The sequence below is a fragment of the Mus pahari genome, chromosome 5 (genome assembly GCF_900095145.1).
Source record: "Mus pahari chromosome 5, PAHARI_EIJ_v1.1, whole genome shotgun sequence".
NCBI classification, from domain to species: Eukaryota; Metazoa; Chordata; class Mammalia; order Rodentia; family Muridae; genus Mus; species Mus pahari.
Genome location: NC_034594.1, coordinates 110,571,224 through 110,591,036, shown reverse-complemented (window position 1 = coordinate 110,591,036; position 19,813 = coordinate 110,571,224). Strand labels below are relative to the sequence as shown.

Here is a 19,813-nt window from a genome sequence, read left to right as displayed (position 1 = left end):
TCTTCCCATGTTAGGCAAGCTCCCATCTGAGCTACATTTCCAGCCCCTAGATCTTATATTGATGAGTACAAAAATGAATAATAATAAAACGGAGAAGTAGCTTATTCTGTTTACTTAGTGGTAATTAAAATGGGGTGATCTGTCATTGATAAGTAAGGCCTCAAATGTTCTCTTCTGGGGGGCTGGAGAGATGGCTCAGCGGTTAAGAGCACTGACTGGTTCTGAGTTCAGTTCCCATCAACCACATGGTGGCTCACAACCATCTGTAATGGGATCCGATGCCGCCTTCTGGTGTGTCTGAAGACAGCAACAGTGTATTCATATACATAGAAAAAAATTAATAAATCTTTATAAAGATGTTGTCTTCTGAAATGCCAAAAGTCTTATAAGGAAAGCTTTATTTATTTACTTGTTAATATTTACTTAGAATGGTTTTAGTGGGAAGGTGGGCAGAGTCTTGCTACTTAGGCCAAGCTGGCCAAAAATCATCTTAAATGCTCTTTAATGATCTCAGAGCAATCCTCCTGCCTCAAACCTTTTGAATTCTGGAATTGTAGGTGTAAACCACTATCTAGCCCTCTTGCACACTGTTTTATTATATTATATCCTCAAGGCAGGGTCAGTGAGGTTGTAGCTAGAACACAGACAGTGGAAATATTTTACCCTCCAAAAGGGTTATCTCCGTACATAAAGAAGTGAGATTTTTAAAAATCATGTTTTTTAAAAACCGAGCACTGACCACTGAGAGATCATCTTCATTTGAATAACGAGCTTAAAAAACTTAGGAAAACACTGGGGCAAATCACCCAGTCAGTTGGCAGGAAATGTGTGGTCAGAACTCTGTGTCTAAGCAGTAGACCCTGGGAACTACAAGGTAAGTAGAATCATCTCTGTTGGTCCCAGGAAAAGCAGCATAGGATAGGTTAAGTAAGAAGATGGCTGAACATGGTGACTGAATTGATGGAAGTATCTCGTGTGTGACAACTTAAAGTGTGACCACATATGGGTCATACATACAGTAGTATGCAGTTAGACTGAAGAGACTGAAGTGACAAGATCACAGAATAAATTATCATAGTTGTCTTTATATTCCCCCCGCCTCCATGTGTGTGTGTGTGTGTGTGTGTGTGTGTGTGTGTGTGTGTGTGTGTGTGTTTCTTAGGTCTTTCTGATTTTCTTGCACCTGCTTTTCTGTTTTCTTCCCAGACCACTTGGTAGCCCTGTCTGTCTGTCTGTTTGCTGTGTACCATGCCATGTGCTTATACTTCACACACCTGTGCTCATAGAACTCAGCTCTTAACCATCATGTTCTCCTGAGAAAGAGACGGGCTTTGAGAATGTCCTAACAGATCACAAGGACAGGACTGTGGTGACAAGGGACGGTCTCCTTGCTGCTGCACCTAGCAGTATTACAGTAGGAGTGAAATGAGGGGGAGACCATGGTTTCTTATCAAGGTTTTATCAAAATGCATTTCAAATGTATGAATAGAACTTGGCTCTGTAATTTTAAACTTTTGTTTATGATTTTCATTTTTCTGTGTATGGGTGTATGCTTGTGTATATATGCACTTTGTGGTTGCAGTGGCTCATGGAGGCCACATGTGTAAGTGCTAGGAACCTACCTCAGAGCGGCTGCAAAAGCAAAGTTGGTGCTCTTAACACAGAGCTGCCTCTCTAGCCTCTGGTAGCTGTTTTTAAACAGAGTCCTTTCCCTCTATGCTAGATCTCACTCTTCTGGTTTCTGCTTATTGTACACCTAATTTAAAAATCTCCCTTTTTTTCTGGGTAGCATCTTATATATGCCTTTGTTTTTTTTTTTTTTTTTAAATTACCTTATTGAGACTGGAGAGATACTCCAATAGATAATGTGCTCAATGTATGTTTTAAGGATATAGAGACAATAAACCCAGTCTTCCTCTTGGGCCAAGTTTTTATTGTTTTTTATTATTTGTGTATGTGAGTGAGTGAGTGAGTGTGTGTGTGTGTGTGTGTGTGTGTGTGTGTGTGTGTGTGCGCGCACATGCGTGCTTGCGTGCGTGTGTATGTTGGAGATGGGGAGAAAAGGAATATGAGATTGAATAGTTGTGGAAGTCAGAGGACAAGGTTGTAGAGTTGTTTTTCTCCTTCTACCTTTATGTAGGTTCTGAAAATCAAACTAGGTAGTCAGGTGTGTATGGCAAGCCCTTCACCTACTGAACCATCTTGCCAGCCCTTGAGCCAGGTTTTGAAATGTGTGAAGGAATTTACTAGATAGGGAAATGAAGGGTGTGATGTTGATAATGTATGTGGGAATATAAGACAGTGTTGAGTTGTAGCTTTAGCATCATGTCCATACTGGGAGATGACACAGGACCTGAATGGTCTTTCTTGCTGTGACAAATTTGACGTTCTGGAAGTGTGGAAGAATCACACAGACTAGAAGTTTAACCCCACAGAGGATATAATTAGTTTGTGTTTCAGAAAGTCACTTTGTTGGTACTGAGGAAGAAATGTCGTTTGGGAGTTTGAAATTGCTGGGTCCTGAACTACAGAAGACACCGAGGAGCTGGAGAGCTGCTTTGGGGCGGGCTCGTTTTCTGCAGTACTGAGGAGTGAGCTTAGAGTCTAGGCTAGAGGGAGATTTACTACATTCTGAGCCTACAAGAAGGCTTTCTTAACGTCTGTGGGATGGAGCTGAATTTTTTATTTTTCAGAGTTGGGAAATAAAGAAGAGAAGTTACAAAAAGGGACAGGACTAGGGAAAAAAACAGCCAGTATGTCACCTTTAATTAGTCAATTGGTAGTTAAAAATTAGAAGTTAGGGGGCAAAGAGCCCCTTAGTTTTACTATTTTTGGGCTCAAGGATGAGATATTATTTATTCTTAGCCCCTTACCCCATGTGAGTCTGTCTGTCTGTTTGTGACTCCTTTAGCCTCATGTGGAAGCCAGAAGTCAGTGTCATGATGTCCTTTGTGTTTGGAGGTGGAGTCGTTCATAGAACTGCTGGCTGGCAAGCAGGCTCCCAGGACTGGGCCTGTCTCTTTTCCCCTTGAGCTGGGATCACAGATGCTTGTGACTGTGCCCAGCTTTTTACTCTTAAAAATTGTTATTTTGTTATTTTATGTGTGTGGGTGTTTTTCCTGCTTGTATTATCTGTGTACCATATGCATATGTTTCCCAGAGGCCAGGAGAGGGTTCTGTATGCCCTCTTTTTTTAACTTAAAAAATTGTTAGAAAAGGTTAGATTCCCCAGTAGATTTCATCTTATTCCTATAGAATGAAGCTAAAGTGAAGTTCCTTAAGAAGAAACAGTAGTCTATAATTATTCCACCCAGCTGAGGTTAACCCTGAATTGCTTTTACGTAGAATCACTTCTGTGAAGACAGGGCCTGTGGGTCATGATTATCACCATGTTCTTAGTGCCTAGCCAAGGAGATGCAAAATCAGCAAACATTTGATATATTAATGAGTTTTTAAGAATTAAATACATTTGGCAAGATCATATCACTTTTGCAACTAACAAACAACAGGGTGCAGTTTTGCTGAGCTCTATAAGGCTTGGGCTCAGAGCTCAAAGGTTTCTGGTTTGCTGAGGTGAAGGATTAGAGCCCTGTCTTTGTTAGGGACTCTGTTCTTGTGAAGAAACGCCATGACCACAGCAACTCTTATAAAAGAAAACATTTGATTGGGGGCTGGCTTACAAGTTCATAGTTTAGACAGTTACTGTCATGGCAGAAAGCATGGTAGTGTGCAGACATGGAGCTGGACAAAGAGCTGAGAGTTCTACATCGGCATCAGCAGGCAGCACTAAGAGAAAGATGCTGGGCATGGCGTGGGCTTTTAAAATCTCAAAGCCCACCCTCAGTAACACACTTCCTCCAGGAAGGCCACACCTACTCCAACAAGGCCACCTTTTTTAATCCTTTCAACAATGCCACTCCCTGTGCACCTGTTGGGCCATTTTCACTTAGACCTCTACAGCTTCCTGTTGCTCATTGTCTCTGTAGCTTCTGAAATCAGTGTATAGTGACCCTTCAGTCCTCTTTTTCACACAAACCTCTTGGGAGACAAGCCTCTCTACCTGCCGGGCTATTAGGGGACAGCCACAGTGATGTCACAGTGTCACTCCATCTTGTCTTCTGATAAAGCTAATGCCACACAGTCGCCTGGAAAAGATTAGCAGGCAAGCTTCCCCTCTGAGTTTTTGCAGGTTCACAGCAGCTTTTGCAGGTGCTTATTTTAATATAATAAAATATAGCTTAGTGTACCTTTGGAACTTGTTTTAAATTTTGAGGTTTGAGGCACAATTTTTGGCTTAGAAGCAAGTATTCTTGGAAAACTTACAAATTTGGAAAACTATAAAAAACAGACATTTAGAAATACAACATACATAGCTGGTTGGAATGCAGTAGGCATGCCATTTTGTGCACGGAGAGACCGTGGGTGCCGTTTTCCGTTGTGGGCCCAGGTAGTAGCAGTCAGCTGAGCAGCGCTGGACACACCTGAGCTGCTGGGTGTAAGCTGTGTGTAAGCTGCTGTGTGTGAGCTGCTGTGTGTAAGCTGTGTGTGTAAGCTGTGTGTGTAAGCTGTGTGTAAGCTGTGTGTGTAAGCTGTGTGTGTAAGCTGTTGTAAACAGAAGCTTGCTCAGCTCGCCTGAGTATATTCTTGAAAACACACTCTCTTCACTTAAGCTGTGACTCGTTAGATGCAATCTACTCTCAGGGGCTTTTAATGGAGCCCCTGGTTCTTGATCTTGATGGTTAGTTTTTCCTGTTAACATGTTAACATATCTGATTGATTCATTGGAATTTCATTAATTCCTTAAAGTATTCATTGATTAAATGATTAAAACTAAATCTAAAGAGTATTTTTAGATTTTATTTCTTACTTAGATTGTATTCCTATGAAATAAGCTCCTGTCAAAGTTGCAAACATATAACCAAACTGACTGGAAACCTATAAAAATGTTCCTTGAGAAACTTTAAGATTACTTTGAGGTATTTTTTTATTTGAAATTTTGTGATGAGAAATTAAACGTTTATTCACATTTGAAAAATTGTTCTGAATTGATACATAGTACCTGTACATATTTGTGGGATAAGCATGCCATTTCAATATATAAATGCAATGTATAATTACAGGTTCAGAATAATTGCATACCTGTTGCTCCAGACATTCGTCATTCCTTTATGGTAGGAAAATTAACATCCCTTTACTGATTCCCCCTGTCCTCCTACACACACACATATACACACTTGTTTTTTAGTATGTGTGTGTTCATATCTGTATATATGTGGGCACCTGTGTGTGGGGGTGAATACCAGAGGATGCTTTTACATGTGGAGGCCTGAGGTGGATAGGAATCGCCCTCTTCCACTGTCTTCAATAAGGCAGATCTCTCAGTTAAACCCAGAGTTCTCTGGGCTGGCCTTATAGATTGCTTGCTCTGGGGATTTTTCTGTTCCCACTTTCTAAGGCTGGGATTACAGACATGCCTCCACACCCATCTGTCATTTTCATGGGTTCTTGTGATCCTAACTTGATTAAGAATTTAACAATCCCCTTCTACTAGCTGTCTAGAAATACTCAGTATTCAATCAGTTAGTTCATTGTGCTATAGAACATAGAGTTTTTCCTTTTATCCACATGAGCCTCTGTACCCAGTAGATCTCTTCCATTTTCCCTCCCGACATTCTTCCTAGGCTCTGGTAGTACTTCTTGTGTGCTATACTTTATTTTTTTATCTTTTGGAGTGACAGGTCTCTAGCCCAGGCCGATACTGTCCTGTATCAGTTTGTGCAGAGAGTCTTCCAGTCTGTAATGCAAACCATTCACCTTTGTTATTCTCTCAAAATTGTTATTTCGGTTTCTTTACATTTTCATATACACTTAGAGCAGCTTTTTACACAGACACACAGCTAGCCCCCACTTGTACACTAAAGAAAAACCAACAAAGAATAATGCTGTCTGTCTGTAGGACTTTTGAATACATCCTTTCTTTTTGCAGTTTGCTAAGAAGTTTGTGTATATGAACCATAAGTAGGTGTTATTTTTTTTCAAATGTTTTTCCTTTTGTTGAGATAATCACATGGCTTTCCTTACTTATCTTGTTAATATGTGAACTGTTTTTCAAATATTAACAATCTTAGATGTCACCTTGTCTGGTCCTGATATGTTAGCTTCCCTTCCATACATACTCACACATGTACACACATGCACACACACATATGTGAATGATTCCATTCATTAATTCATTCATTCATTCATTCATTTATTCAGTGGAGGGTCAGGGAGGGAGAAAGAGAGATGGTGAGAGAGATCGGAGAGAGGTTGCAGTGTCCCTTTGTGGGTCTTCAGTGGCAGTTGTTCTAGCGTAGAAGTGTGTGTGTGTATGTGTGAGAGAGCTTTCTCAACCATATCCCTTCCTCCTTCATTTTCTCACATTTGTTTTTGTTTATTAGGGCTTGACAGAAACGACACCATTATGACTGACAACTTTCACATTTCCTTCTTTTGGTGAAGATTGACTCTGAAAGAATCACTGATCAATAATTTTGATTGACCCTTGGTGCTGAGATGTTCTAGTATATGGCTCACATTCAGGGGAAGTGATTTTTTGAGTAGACACCAGTAGCAAAACTCCCTTTAATCATGTTCAGGAAGCAAGAAGGTTCAGAAATAGTAGTTTACAGATTGGGTCTACCTGGAGTTCACTGTTAATGCCCAATGGTTTTCCTTTCCCATAGACACTCACTATCACCTGCAGGGCTGGGCCAGCATGGCTTTTAGTAGTTTTACTTCTGTAGAGTTTTGAGAGGGAATAGGGGATGCAAATGTTTAAAAGGAACTAATGTTCACAAAAAGAAAGACTAGTAAGAGCATAACAAAGCAACTTTCTTACTGGCTTTGGGTCATGAGTCTGGGTGTGTATGGGCGACTAGGCAAGCCCTGTTGCATCTGTTTAGCCCACTTCCTTACTGAAGTTTATTCAGATGCACTATGTTGTATTGGGACACAGATATTTTCTATTTAGCCACTATGTAGTCTGAATCAGCTTGTCTTCTAGTACCCATGCCTATATGGAACCAGAGTGTTTAAAGTAGAGGGTGAGAGACCATCTATACAGAGTGAACAAACTGCTCCATTAAGAGTGTTGCTGAAGTTGCGTAGTGGGCTAAAAGATGCCTTGAGCTGAGTTGGGTGGTTGCTCACTCTAGCTATTGGTTGTGAAGCAAGTATTCATGAGTATTTTGTATAGTTCTTCCTGAATTTGATTGTGAAAATACATTCAGCAGGGAAAAACAATGGATAACAAAAGGAGTGGTTTGAATAAATTCTGATAAAAGCCTAGTTATTGACAAGAATAGTCAGTTATTTTCATAGTAAACAGCCACTAGTGATTGACAGCCCCATGCCTTCAAACTTTAGGAATTGTCAGGAAATCTTTCACACATCCAATCAATGAAAGGTCTGCAGTATGCCTTGAGAGCATGGCATGTTACCTCAGATGTCTCTGTAGATAAGATGGGTGGTCAGCTGTACACATCTGAGTTACTTCTAGGTCAGAAAGGCCTAATTCACACCCAGAAGTATATGCGTCACACATTGGAGTTATGTTATTAAATCAAAAAGGAAATTGTTAAGAGGACACAAAGGAATTGGGGGAGGTGAGGCTGCATCAGGGAGGAGGCGGGGATAAACAGGATCAAAATACATTGTATGAGGTTCTGAAAGTTTATAAAAGTGTGTTCTAAAGAAGACATTTCAGAACTCTAGCCCCGAGGAAGTTAGCTAAAGCGCTTTCATCAAAGCAGCTTTATAGATTTTTGGGGAAAAACAGTTGTGAATGGTTTGGGCATTGAATGACCCCAAGAGGTCTCTGTGTTAAAAGTGATCCCTAAGGTGACAGTGTTGAGGGGTTTTCAAGTCATTGGGAGGGGACAGTAAAACTCCAGTGACCTCCTCGACTTTCCTGCCATGAGGGTGAGGGTGTTCTGTCACAGCTCCTGCCATGACTTGCTGCCAGTGCCACAGGCCAGTGGTGGACCAAAGCTTTCAGAACTGTGAGCCAAAGGAAACCCTTTCTCCTCGTACGGTGACTGTTTGGGGTGCTCATTACAGTAATAAATTGTCACAGCAGTCAGCCATGTAATCAGAGGGATAATGAAAAGACTTTGGTGGTGGCCTGAGCCTGTAGTCCTGGCATTCAGGAGGCATCCTCAGTACCAGGCCAGCCTGGGATACTCAATAAGACCCGTCTCACAAAACAAAACACAAATAGACAAGAAAAACAAATTCAAGAAAAAAATTTAAAATTTTCAAGATTGAAAGTTAAAGCCTAGTAAAAAGATATCACAAACCATAAGAACTTACTTCAGCAAACCATAAATGCTTGTTTTCCTAGGCTCATTGCCAAAGATAAAGACGATCCTTTTCAGAGTGATAGCTTCTCTATGGGAACCATGTAGCCATGTAGACAACCTAGGTTTCCTACGGATAGAGAGGCACTTGGGTTTAATTAAACACTGGACTGTATGTCCAAGGTTATGAACACATAACATACTATAAAAGTATAGTGTTTTATTTGTAGCCCCCAAACTTGTCTTTTTTGCAGTTTAAGAAGCCAGGCACACTTGGCAAATGTACTCCCAAGTATGTTTTTTCACTGACGTTTCAGTGTTTTAGCTTATTTAGAAATGATTCAAGTATCTTATGAGTCACCTACATAACATAAAATGAAAACAGCTTAATGTTTAAAGGGTACATTTATTTGAGAATGACTGCTCTTGTAATTAGGCATGAGATCCTCTCTCCTCATACAGTCTGCTGGCATCCATCTGTCCATCTATCCTGTCAGAGGAAACTGGTGTCATCTGACATAAGGAACAAATGTTTATCCTAAGCCAGGTCTGAGTGACTAAGACCTAAGAACATAGACTCGGGTTGCCATAACTAACATGTTCTATTGTGGAAACAGTTTCATGAAATTTATTGCTTTAAAACAAAAAATCAAGTCATAAATCGCAGCATTTACCATGTATAGTAGGTAGACAGGTAATAGCAAAATGGGGGGGAAAGTTTTAGTTATTATCTAAACACATTGTTAGCTTATGAGTTAGTTTCATGTATAACTACAAGGTTGTTTTCACCAACAAAGAGAAAGGAAGCAGATTGGTTAGAAAAGGAGCTAATGACAGTCCAAAATAATTTGACTCCAGATCTGTAACATTATAACTTCTCACAATTACAAATTTGTCAGTCATCCTTGTAGAATTTTCAACTGGAGTGTGGCTTTTTCCCCCCTGAGAGTTTAACAGTTCATTTTTATTCTGACACCTTTTGTAACCTCTAACACTTTTCTTTTAAAATTAGCTTATATTAATTGTACAAAGCAGTGAGTTTTCATTATGACATTGTCTATTCTTACATACATATAATGTACTTAGATCAGCTTCCCCAAGCCATCCCCTCACCCCACCCTCCCCTGTCTACATCCTAATGGCTCCCCTTTTTACTTTTTATGTTTTCATTTTTCTTGCAAATGACAATTTCATTCTTTATGCCTGAATAAAATGATGTGGTGTGTGTGTGTGTGTGTGTGTGTGTGTGTGTGTACATTTTTCTTGATCTATTGGTTTGCCCCAGGCCAGTTCTGTAATGTGACTGATGTGAGTAGGTATGACAGCACCTCCATAGGAAGGTGACTCTGACTCTCTTTGGTATACCCCAAAGTGGTGTGGGATTTAGTTTTCATTTGTTGAGGAACCTTCTGTGGCGGTTTGAGTGAGAATGGTGCCTGTAGGCTTATGTCTGAATGCTTGATCCACATTTAGTGGGACTCTCTGGGAAAACTTTGGAGGTGTGACATTGTTGGAGGAGGTGTCACTGAGGGTGGGCTTTGATGTTTCCAAAGCCAGCCAGGTCCAGCCAGTCTCACTCTGTTTCTTCCTCCTGCCTATGTATCAGGATGTGAGCTCTCAGCTACTGCTCCAGTGCCCTGCCTGCTTGTTTGCTGCTGCACTCTCCTCCATGATGGTCATGGACTCTCCCTCTGAAATTATAAGCAAGCCCCCAAGAAAATGCTTCCTGTCATCAGTTGCCTTGGTAATAGTGTCTCTTCACAGAATAGAGTAGTAACTGAGATATCTCCAAACTGAGTTTTTATAGTAGCTAGAACTAGTTCACATTCTTACCAATGTGGTATGAGTTCCCTCCCTTCCACACACCCCTCCATGGCCTTGCTGATACTTGATTTTTGATGTTAGTTATTCTGCCTGGGATGAAATGGACTATTGCTATACCTTTGATTTTCATTTTCCTAATGGCTAAAGATGTTGGACACATTTTCATGTATGTATGTGCTATTCATACTTATTAATTTTAAAAGTGTCTGGTTCATTAGTCCATTTGTTGAGTGAAATATTTGCTCCTTTGATGTGTAACTTTTTTGAGGTGCTTGTTATATTCTGGCTATTAACTGTCTGTCAGGGGAGTGTCTAGCAAAGACCTCCTGCTTTGTGTGCTCTCCTCTCTTCACTCTGGCAGTTTCTTTGCTAGACAGAAGTACAGAAGCTTTTTAATTTGATGCATTCATGTCTTTGCACTCCTGCTTTTATTTCCAGAGCTTTTGGAGTCATAGTCTGAAAGGCTTCTTTCAGGGTTAGATGTTGAAGTGTCTCCCCTAGTTTCAGGTCAGCACTGGGGCTTTGTGTTTTCAGCTGCTCTAGTTTCCTCTCCTACATGTGCACATCTGCTCTACCAGCAGCACTCTTTACAAGGCTGGCTTGTCCCTCAAATTTCGGCCTCATTACTAGGAATCAGGTGGCTGCATGGGTGTGGGCCTGCTTCTGGGCTTTCTGGGCTATTCTGCTGGCCGACGCCTGGCTTGTGTTACTACTGAGCCTCTGTAGTGCCATCTGAAGCCAGGTAGTGTAATACCTGGAGCATTCCTCTTCGTTGCTCATGTTGCTTTGATTATTCTGGGTTTTTTGTATTTTGCTGTGAGATTTAGAATTTTCTTTTCTTGTGGAGAGTGCCGTGGAGGTTTTGAAGAGGATTGCATTGCACATGAAGATTGCTTTTGCTAATAAGCTAGTCACAGTGTTAATTCTGCCAGCCTCTGAACACATGGTCTTCTGCCTTCTAGTGTCTTTCACACCCTTTTCATAGTGTCAGGGTTTGGTTTTGTTGGAGAGGTATTTAATATCTTGTTTGTGGGAGTTGTTTTGTGAGGTTATTGTTTCCCCTTACTTCTGTTTCACTGACTTCGTTATTGCTGATGGAGTTTATTCAGAGCTGAGAATCCTCAGGTGGACCCTCTGAAGTCTTAACTATAGGATCATGCACCATTCATACAGGGATGTTTGGTTTCTTCCTTTCCTGTTTCCATCCCTCTTATTTGTTTCTTGACTGACACACTGCTTTGGCTAAGCTTTCAGTACCTGCTGCAGAAGATTCGGAGTGGATGTTCTTTGCTGAATCCTTATTTTAGGGAGTAAGCTTTCAGATTTTCGTCATTGACTCTGATATTGCTGTCAGTCTGTCATCCACATCCTGTATTATGTGGAAGTGTGACCCTTATATCTTAGCTTCCTTGTTGCCATAAAGGGATGTTGAATTTTGTCAAAAGACTTTTTTTGCATCTATTGAAATGATTATGTGATTTCTGCTCCTAAGTCTATTTGTGTACTGTTTTTTTTTTGTTTGTTTGTTTTGTTTTGGGTTTGTTTTTTTTTTTTTTTTTTTTTTTTTTTTTTTTTTGCTTTTTGAGACAGGGTTTCTCTGTGTAGCCCTGGCTGTCCTGGAACTCGCTCTGTAGACCAGGCTGGCCTCGAACTCCTCTGCCTCTCCAGTGCTGGGATTAAAGGCGTGCGCCACCACACCCGGCTTTGTGTGCTGTTTAATGGTTACATATATTGAACCATTGTATTCCTCATTTTAAAAAAAAATCAGCTGGTCATGGCATAATGTCTTTTTAAAAATATGTCCTAACAATGTCTTAGTTAGGGTTTCATTACTGTAAAGAGACACCATGACCACGGGAACTCTTATAAAGGAAAATATTTAATTGGAACTGGCTGACAGTTCAGAGAGTCCATTATTGTTGTGGTGAAAAGCATGGTGGTGCATAGGCAGACATGGTGGTGCTGGAGAGGTAGCTGAGAGTTCTACATCTGGGTTGGCAGGCAGCAGGAAGAGAGTGTCACTGAGCCTGGTTTGAGCATCTGAAGCCTCAAAGCCCTATCCCAGTGACACATTTCTAACAAGACCACACCTCCTGATAGTGCCATTCCTGTAGCGGGGGGGGGGGGGGCCATTTTCATTCAGATCACCACAAGCACTATTCTTGATATGCCTACATTACTTGTTTTTCAGTCCTGGAGATTGAATCCAGAGCCTCGGTCATACTAAGCAAGTGTACGCTGAACAACATCCCTGGGCTTTTTGAGATAAGGCTCTGTGTAGCTCAGTCTAGCTTTGAACCTGCCCTGCTCTTCATCTGTGCGCTGAGATGTGCAGTGCATCCCACCTTGCTCAGCAAGTCCTGTAGTGTTTGGTGTACAAGCTATGCTACACTCCTCCCACCACCTGATGTGCCAACCTAGGGCATCGAAGCACAATAGTGCTAGGGATTTGCCAGAGCTCATTTAATTAACCTAAGGTTTAAGACCAGAAATTTTATGATCTTTTGATGATGTTGGTCATATTTAGAAAAGATGCTTTTTAAACTTATTGCCTTTTAAACTATATGCTGTATTAATTTGACTCCTGGTACACACTTTCTTTATATGTCTATCTAGAAGAGCCACATTAAACATTTTTCATTTACCATTTGAGGTTAAATATGAACCATGATAGCAAACCTTTAGGATATGTGAAGTATTAATTACAAATTGGGATTAACTCTTTAAAAGAAAGTCTGTATGTGCCATTTCAGTAGAATGACTCAAGTACTTCCTGTTTATAATCTAAGTCTTAGTTTCCTCCTCTGCCCCTTTAAAGGGCTTGGGCTTAGTAGGTATAGGCACTGTATGGGATTGAGACCAGTGTTGATGTTAGGAATTTCTCTCTTAGTTATGTGGCCATGACACTTTCTGGCTCTTCTTACAACACTTAGAAACTCTTCATTTCTTTCTTTCTTTCTTTCTTTTTTTTTTAGATTTATTTATTAATCTATGTAAGCACACTGTAGCTATCTTCAGACACGCCAGAAGAGGGCGTCAGATCTCATTATGGATGGTTGTGAGCCACCATGTGGTTGCTGGGATTTGAACTCATGACCTTCGGAAGAGCAGTCAGTGTTCTTAACTGCTGAGCCATTTCTCCAGCCCCGGAACTCTTCATTTCTGACTTTACAAGGATATGTGTTATGCATGTATATGTTGGTGTTTGTACTCATGAGTGCAAGTCTGGAAACCAGAGGATACACTCTACCTTATTCCCTAGAGACGGGGTCTTTTACTGAACTGGAAGCTAGCTAGCTGTTCCAGACAGGACCTGCCTGTCTCCATCCTCCCAATGCTGGAGTTTTGGGTGTGTGGTCATGTCTAGCTTCTTATGTGGGTGATACGGATTCAAATTCAGATCCCTGTGCATACAGAGCAACAGCTCTCACTCACTGGACTGCCTCTCCAGCCCCAAGGCTCTTCGTTTCTCACAAATAATGTGTAGCCTATTTTTGCCTAGACTTCCTAGTTGAAGGTAATGAAAACCCACTCCTTGGAGTGCAGACGCAGAGACTGCTCTTGGCCTTTGGTGCTGCTTCATCCCTCACCAACATCACGGTCTGTGGAGCCCAGCATCCTTTTCCCTTTCAGTAAGATGCACGTAGAGCTCGCCTGAGTTTGTTGGGTTTTGGTTTTGGTTTTTGGTTTTTTGGTTTTTCGAGACAGAGTTTCTCTGTGTAGCTCTTGCTGTTCTGGAACTTACTCTGTAGACCAGGCTGGCCTTGAACTCAGAAATCCGCCTGCCTCTGCCTCCTGAGTGCTGGGATTAAAGGCCTGCGCCACCACTGCCTGGTGTCTGAGTTTGTTTTTTGTTTTTCATAACCAGTGTTTTTTGCTCTTACTCCTAAATACCATATTTCACTCTGCCACCTAGTGTCCTCAGGAGGGAACGTTGCTTCTACTGTAGTACTGGGAGTCTACTGGGAGTATAGGTTGGCATTAAGTCTGCAAGAATGGTGTGTGGTTGTGTTCTGCCTGCTTTGCATGCCTGCTCTGTAACTGCAGATCCATTACATAGGTTCTTTTTTCCCCCCTGTAAAATACTTTATAGTAGTGCTTAACTCAAAGGCTGTTATATTAAATGTGTTTACTGAAACTCCTGGAAGCTGAACAGAGCCCCTGGTTTGGAACAGCGCTAACTGTTGCTATCAGTCTGACTAATGTGTTTAGATAACAAACTAAGTGTCCTTTACTTGAGACCATAAAAGCTCTACCTTTGGCTTTGAGGGTTTTTTGTTTTGTTTTTTAATGTTGATCTTTTCTTGGTCACACACACACACACACACACACTTTGTGTTACATTATTCATAACTTACCCCTATCTCATAAAGTAAAAGTATGGAAAATACTGAAACACAAGAGTTCTTAGTTTCTTCTATCAGGGAATTGGACTGTTTTAAAACTACTTAAGTAATTATACTTAGTGTTTAGTATTCCAACTCTTGACATAAACTATAGATTTAATGTGTTTTTGCATGCTATATAAGGTACTTTTATTCATTGGTTTTCATTTCCCATTTCATATATATGACATATTAATATAGAGAACATTATTGCATGTTTTATTTTTTACTAGTTTTATTATATACATTTCATATACTGTAAAGTAGCCAAATCTAACCACAATTACTCATTGTAGGACATTTATATTTCCCTTTTGATATAAAATATAAAAGTGATTTCTTTTTGGAGTTAACAATGTCGTACCCAGCATATGATGATTTTTTTACAAATGAATGAGAAATATAATATCCAAAAGGAAGAAAGACACAAAAGATATAATGGGCATTTTTGAAGAAGAAATGCAGATAGTTGCATTTATAAAAGCATGCCCAGCAATAATCAAGTAATTATAGAGTCAGACAAGTGCAAGTGGAAGAGTTTCTTAGCCTTTCATGTAGATGGAGAAAGTAAATATTAAAAATATAGAAATATGCTGATAACATTCTTAGTGGGATGTAAGACTGGTGTAACTTACCTACCAGAACTTAAACTGGTTGGACCCAGTAGCCCCACAGGAAGTAATTATCCCATAGAGGACAGTGCTACAGCACTATTTGTAAAGCCAAAGATAAGAGACATTGTGAACATTATACTCAGCTAGTGTATATTAACTTTTTTTTCTAAGAATGCAAACCAAACTGAAGGCACCACTGGGAAATAGAAGAGTCCTCATTTATATGCTTTTGTAATATTTTGTAGTTTTAAAAATCATCATATAACAGATTCATGAATTTAAAAAAAGAAGGAAAAAAAGGCCTATGGAATTACTGGAAGTCCTGTGCCATAGGGAGTTAGATGAGAAAGAATTCTGAAGCAAGAGAATCAGTTACACATTTTTTGTTGCTTTTTCAGAAGTGAAACTTTGTAGTCTGAATTGAAGGTGTACCTTTTAAAGTTCAAACTTTAAAATTTTACTACATGGGTTTGAAAATGAGGGTTATCAGAGATGATGCTGGAGTTTGAAAACTTCATTGCAGGTGATACACAAGTGATTGATTATAAAATGAGCATCTTAACATAGATCTTCAGTGAGTAATCAAATGAGTTTGGTCCTGTTGGTTATCTTAGCATGCTTTGTGCTATCTTAACACTTGTCTGTAGTCTGGCTTTACTATTGTTTTTAAGAAAATGCTAATATTTTACAATGAAGCAATTTCTAAGTGTAATCTTGAAATTGTTTGTGCTTTTCTATTTTCAGAGTGCACATTTGGCTATGATTGATACTCTAATGATGGCTTATACTGTAGAGATGATCAGCATAGAAAAAGTAATTGCATGTGCTCAACAGTATTCAGCTTTTTTTCAAGCCACAGATCTGCCCTATGACATTGAGGATGCTGTCATGTACTGGATAAATAAGGTAGGCTTGAACCTGATTGGATATGGTTCTAAGAACAGAAAACTAAAATCCTTGGTTGCACGTTGTTCTTGTCTGGCTCTTTGTCTTAAGTATAAGCTAAAGTTGTACGATTTACTTGATATATTTTACTTTTAAAAATATAAAAGCTGAACACAGTGGCTCAGATCTGTAACCTCAACACCTGTGAGGCTGAAGTGGGAGAGTCATTGAGTTCAAGGCCAGATTGGGCCGTACTGAGACCTGGTCTTAAATGAAAGTGTTGCAATGATAAAGCAGTTCTATATATCTAAGAGTATCTGTAGTTTTACTTATTCTTAATAATGGCTACTCAGGGCTAATCAAGCTTGTACCAGATTATTACAAAACTCAGGGTGCTCACAATAGGCCACATAGTGAGCAGGGACTACTCTTGGATGGCATAATTCTCACATATTTTGGATTGGGAGAGTCTTAGATTTGTTTAACCAAATTAGACAAAATCATATTGATCATGGATTCATTTTCTTGGAGATTTTTATGGTCTGTTCTTTGAACTGGTTCCGTTCTTAATTTATTGCTCTCCTTGTCTGTTGAGTACTTAATTCTCCTTGATCCACATCCATGCATTCTATTTTGAGGTGAGGTCTCACTGTGTGCACCTAACTGACCTGGAGCTTGTAGAGATCCTCATGCCCCTGTCTCCCAGGTGCTGGGATTACAGGCTTGTGCCCCACATGCTGGTGGCTCTACTTTCATTCAGTTGTCATTGCAGAGAAAATTGACTAGATCTGTGGACAGGCACTGAACAAATGTGAAATTACATCTTGAGGTATCTGGCCTTCCTTTGCTTGCATGAGCTTGTCATCGGCTAAACTGGGCTGGAGAGATAGATGGCTTAGGAAGTACAGCACTAGCTGCATAAACATCAATCCTCAGTTCAGATCTTCTGAAGCTGCAAAGAACTGGCAGCCTAGCTGTAGTCTCAGTGCTTGGAAGCAGTGACGGGGTCCTGCGAGTTCCTGAGTACCATGGTCATGTCACATCCAGACGGCAGCATTTCACAGCAGTCCTCCCCTCCTCCAGCTCTTGTTTCTACCCCTGTTTTCCGTGATGTTCTCAGGGAGTCAAAGAGATGTCCCATTTAGGGATGAACACACAACAATCACTTATTAATTCCAGTCTCTGCGACAGATGACCTGCCAGGCAGGTGTGCCCACTGGTGCAATAGTGGCATGGCAGTCATGGGACTGACAGAACCTCTCATGGATCGGATTTGAGGCCTACTCATAGGAGGGAATTCATGCCTGATAATGTAAACTTTGGCCAGAAGTCTGTGGCTGGGGTGGCCGTATGCCTAAGTGGGAAGCTACTACTGCTGTAGTAAATGCTCATGGAGGAGGAGAAAATTAACTCCAGCAAGTTGTTTACTCATCACCACAGGGAGCTCATGGCATGCACATGGCTAATGATATTGAACACCTTTAAAAATGTTTATAACCATTTGTATTTTTTCTTTTGAGAACTCTGTATAGTTCCATAGCCCTCTCTCTCAAGCCCCTCTGTTAATGTGGACGGCTGTTGAATTTCCTCAAGCTTTTCCTGTACCTGTGGAGGTGACCATGTAATTCAGTCCTTGAGTAATTTATAACATTTATTAATTTACCTGTTTTTAATCCATCTATGTATCTCTGGAATAAAGCCATCTTGATCATAGTTATGATCTTTTTTAATGTTCTTGAGCTGAGTTTGCAAATGTTTTGTTGAGAATTTTTGTAACTGTATTCATCAGGAGTTTGGTTTGTAATTTTCTTTTTTGTTGTTGCATCTTTTGTCTGTTTTGAATGTCAGAGTAATATTAGCTTTGTAAAAAGAGTTTAGTCATGTTTCTTCCTTTTCTGTTTTATAGAGTAGTTTGAGAAGTATTGAGTTTGCTTCTTTTTTGAGAGTCCGATAAGTATGAACAGTGAATCCATCTGGGCCTGGACTACTTTCTTTTTTAATCTGAGATATTTTTCATTGCTGCTTCAGCCTCACCACTGTTAGATCTTTTATAATTGTTTATCTCATTCTGATTTAATTTTGGTAGGTCATGTGCACCTAGAAATTCATCCATTTGTTTTAGATTTCAGTTTAATGAGACCATGGTTTTAGATAAGACCTAAAGATTTTCTGAATTCCATTGGCATCTGTTACAGTGTCTTCCTTTCACCTCTAGTTTTATTCACTTGTGTCGTCTCTTCCTCTTGGCCAGTGTGGCTGACTTTGTCTTGTTTATCCTTCCAAAGGACCAGCTCTGCCTTCCTTGATCTCCGTTCTTTCTGTTTGCTGTTTTCATTTCTTTCCTCGTGCCCTGATATTACTGATATTACTGATATCTGCCCTAATACTGAGTTAGGGTGTGGCTTGTCTTTCTTTTTTCAGAGATTTAAGGAATATCATTAAGTTATTTATTTGTGATCTCTCTGACTTTCTGACTTGGAGACATAAATCATTCCTAGTCCCCCACCCCACCCCCACCCTCACCCCCAGGACTGCTGTCATTGCTTTCTGTAGATTTGGATATGTTTAAATCTTTGTCATTTGGTTCCAGGCTTTTTTCCCCCCTTGATTTCTTTTAGGTCTCCTTCTTCAGTCAGTTCTGTTTGGCTTAATCTCTCCATGAGCTCTAGGGGCTGTAGGGCTTGTAGCCTTAGTCCATTGTGATAAGGTAGAATATAAGAAATTATTTCCGTTTTCAGATATGTTGATTTGTTCTGTGTCCTGATTATAATATATTTTAAAAGAAAATCCCATGGACTGCTAGAAAAAATATATATACTTTGCCAGGTATGCATGGACTATTCCGAATATACATCTCAAATCCATTTGATCTGTGAAACATCATTCAGATGTTTTTCTGTTGATTCTTTTTGCCAAGATAACCTGTCTGCTGGTGAAAGTAGGTACTGAAGTCAACCATTGCTGTGCTGGGTTAATTTGTGACTTTTCATTCATCTACTAGTATTTGTTTTATGAAATTGCATGCACCTGTGTAATTTCCTCTTGTTTCTTTAACCAGTTTGAAGTGACCCCCTCCCCCAACAGCAGTTTTGGTTTGAATTCTGTTTTATCAAAGACAGTAGCACCTGCTTGTTCCTTAGGTCTGTTGGCTCGGAATGTCTTTTTCATCCTATTGCTCCTAAGGCAGTGATCCTCAACCTGTGGGTTGAGACCCCTTTGGTGGGCACGTATCTAACAGGTATTTATATTACAGTTCATAGCAGTAGCAAAATTACAGTTATAAAGTAGCAACAACATAATTTTATGGTTGAGGGGGTCACCACAACATGAGGAACTGTTTTAAAGTGTCCCATCATTAGGAAGGTTGAAAACTGATGCTCTAAAGTAACGCCTACTTTTTATCATGAGTAGTGTATTGGTTTGCTTTGGTTTGGGTTTTGTTTTTCGACACAGGATTTCTCCGTGTCTCCCTGGCTGTCCTAGAACTCCCTGTATAAATCAGGCTGTTCTTGAGCACAGAGAGCTACTGCCTTGGACTCCTGAGTGCTGAGATTAAAGGCACATGCCACCACTGCCCTGTGAGGCATGTTTCTTGGAGGTGACAAGTACATGGTTTCTGCTGTTTGAGACACTGTGGAAGTCTTTGTCTTTCAGTTGTGGAGTTGAGACTTAATAGTCAGAGTTAATATTGAAAATTGTATATTGATTCCTGCCATTAGTCTTTTTTTTAAAAGATTTATTTATTTATTATATATGTAAGTACACT

General features: G+C 40.1%; 1 protein-coding gene across 5 annotated transcripts in view; it reads left to right on the top strand.

Moving 5' to 3' along the window:
* Positions 1 to 19,813, top strand: part of Camsap2 (calmodulin regulated spectrin associated protein family member 2) — a 76,815-nt gene that overhangs the window by 22,486 nt on the left and 34,516 nt on the right. For 4 of the 5 annotated variants that reach the window (XM_021199223.2, XM_021199222.2, XM_029538232.1 and 1 more), the window contains exon 3: positions 15,907 to 16,068. The exons of the other annotated variant lie outside the window; for it this stretch is intronic. In XM_021199223.2, coding sequence (XP_021054882.1) covers positions 15,907 to 16,068 — 162 coding nt within the window. The remainder of the gene's footprint in view (positions 1 to 15,906; positions 16,069 to 19,813) is intronic. 5 annotated transcript variants of the gene reach the window in all.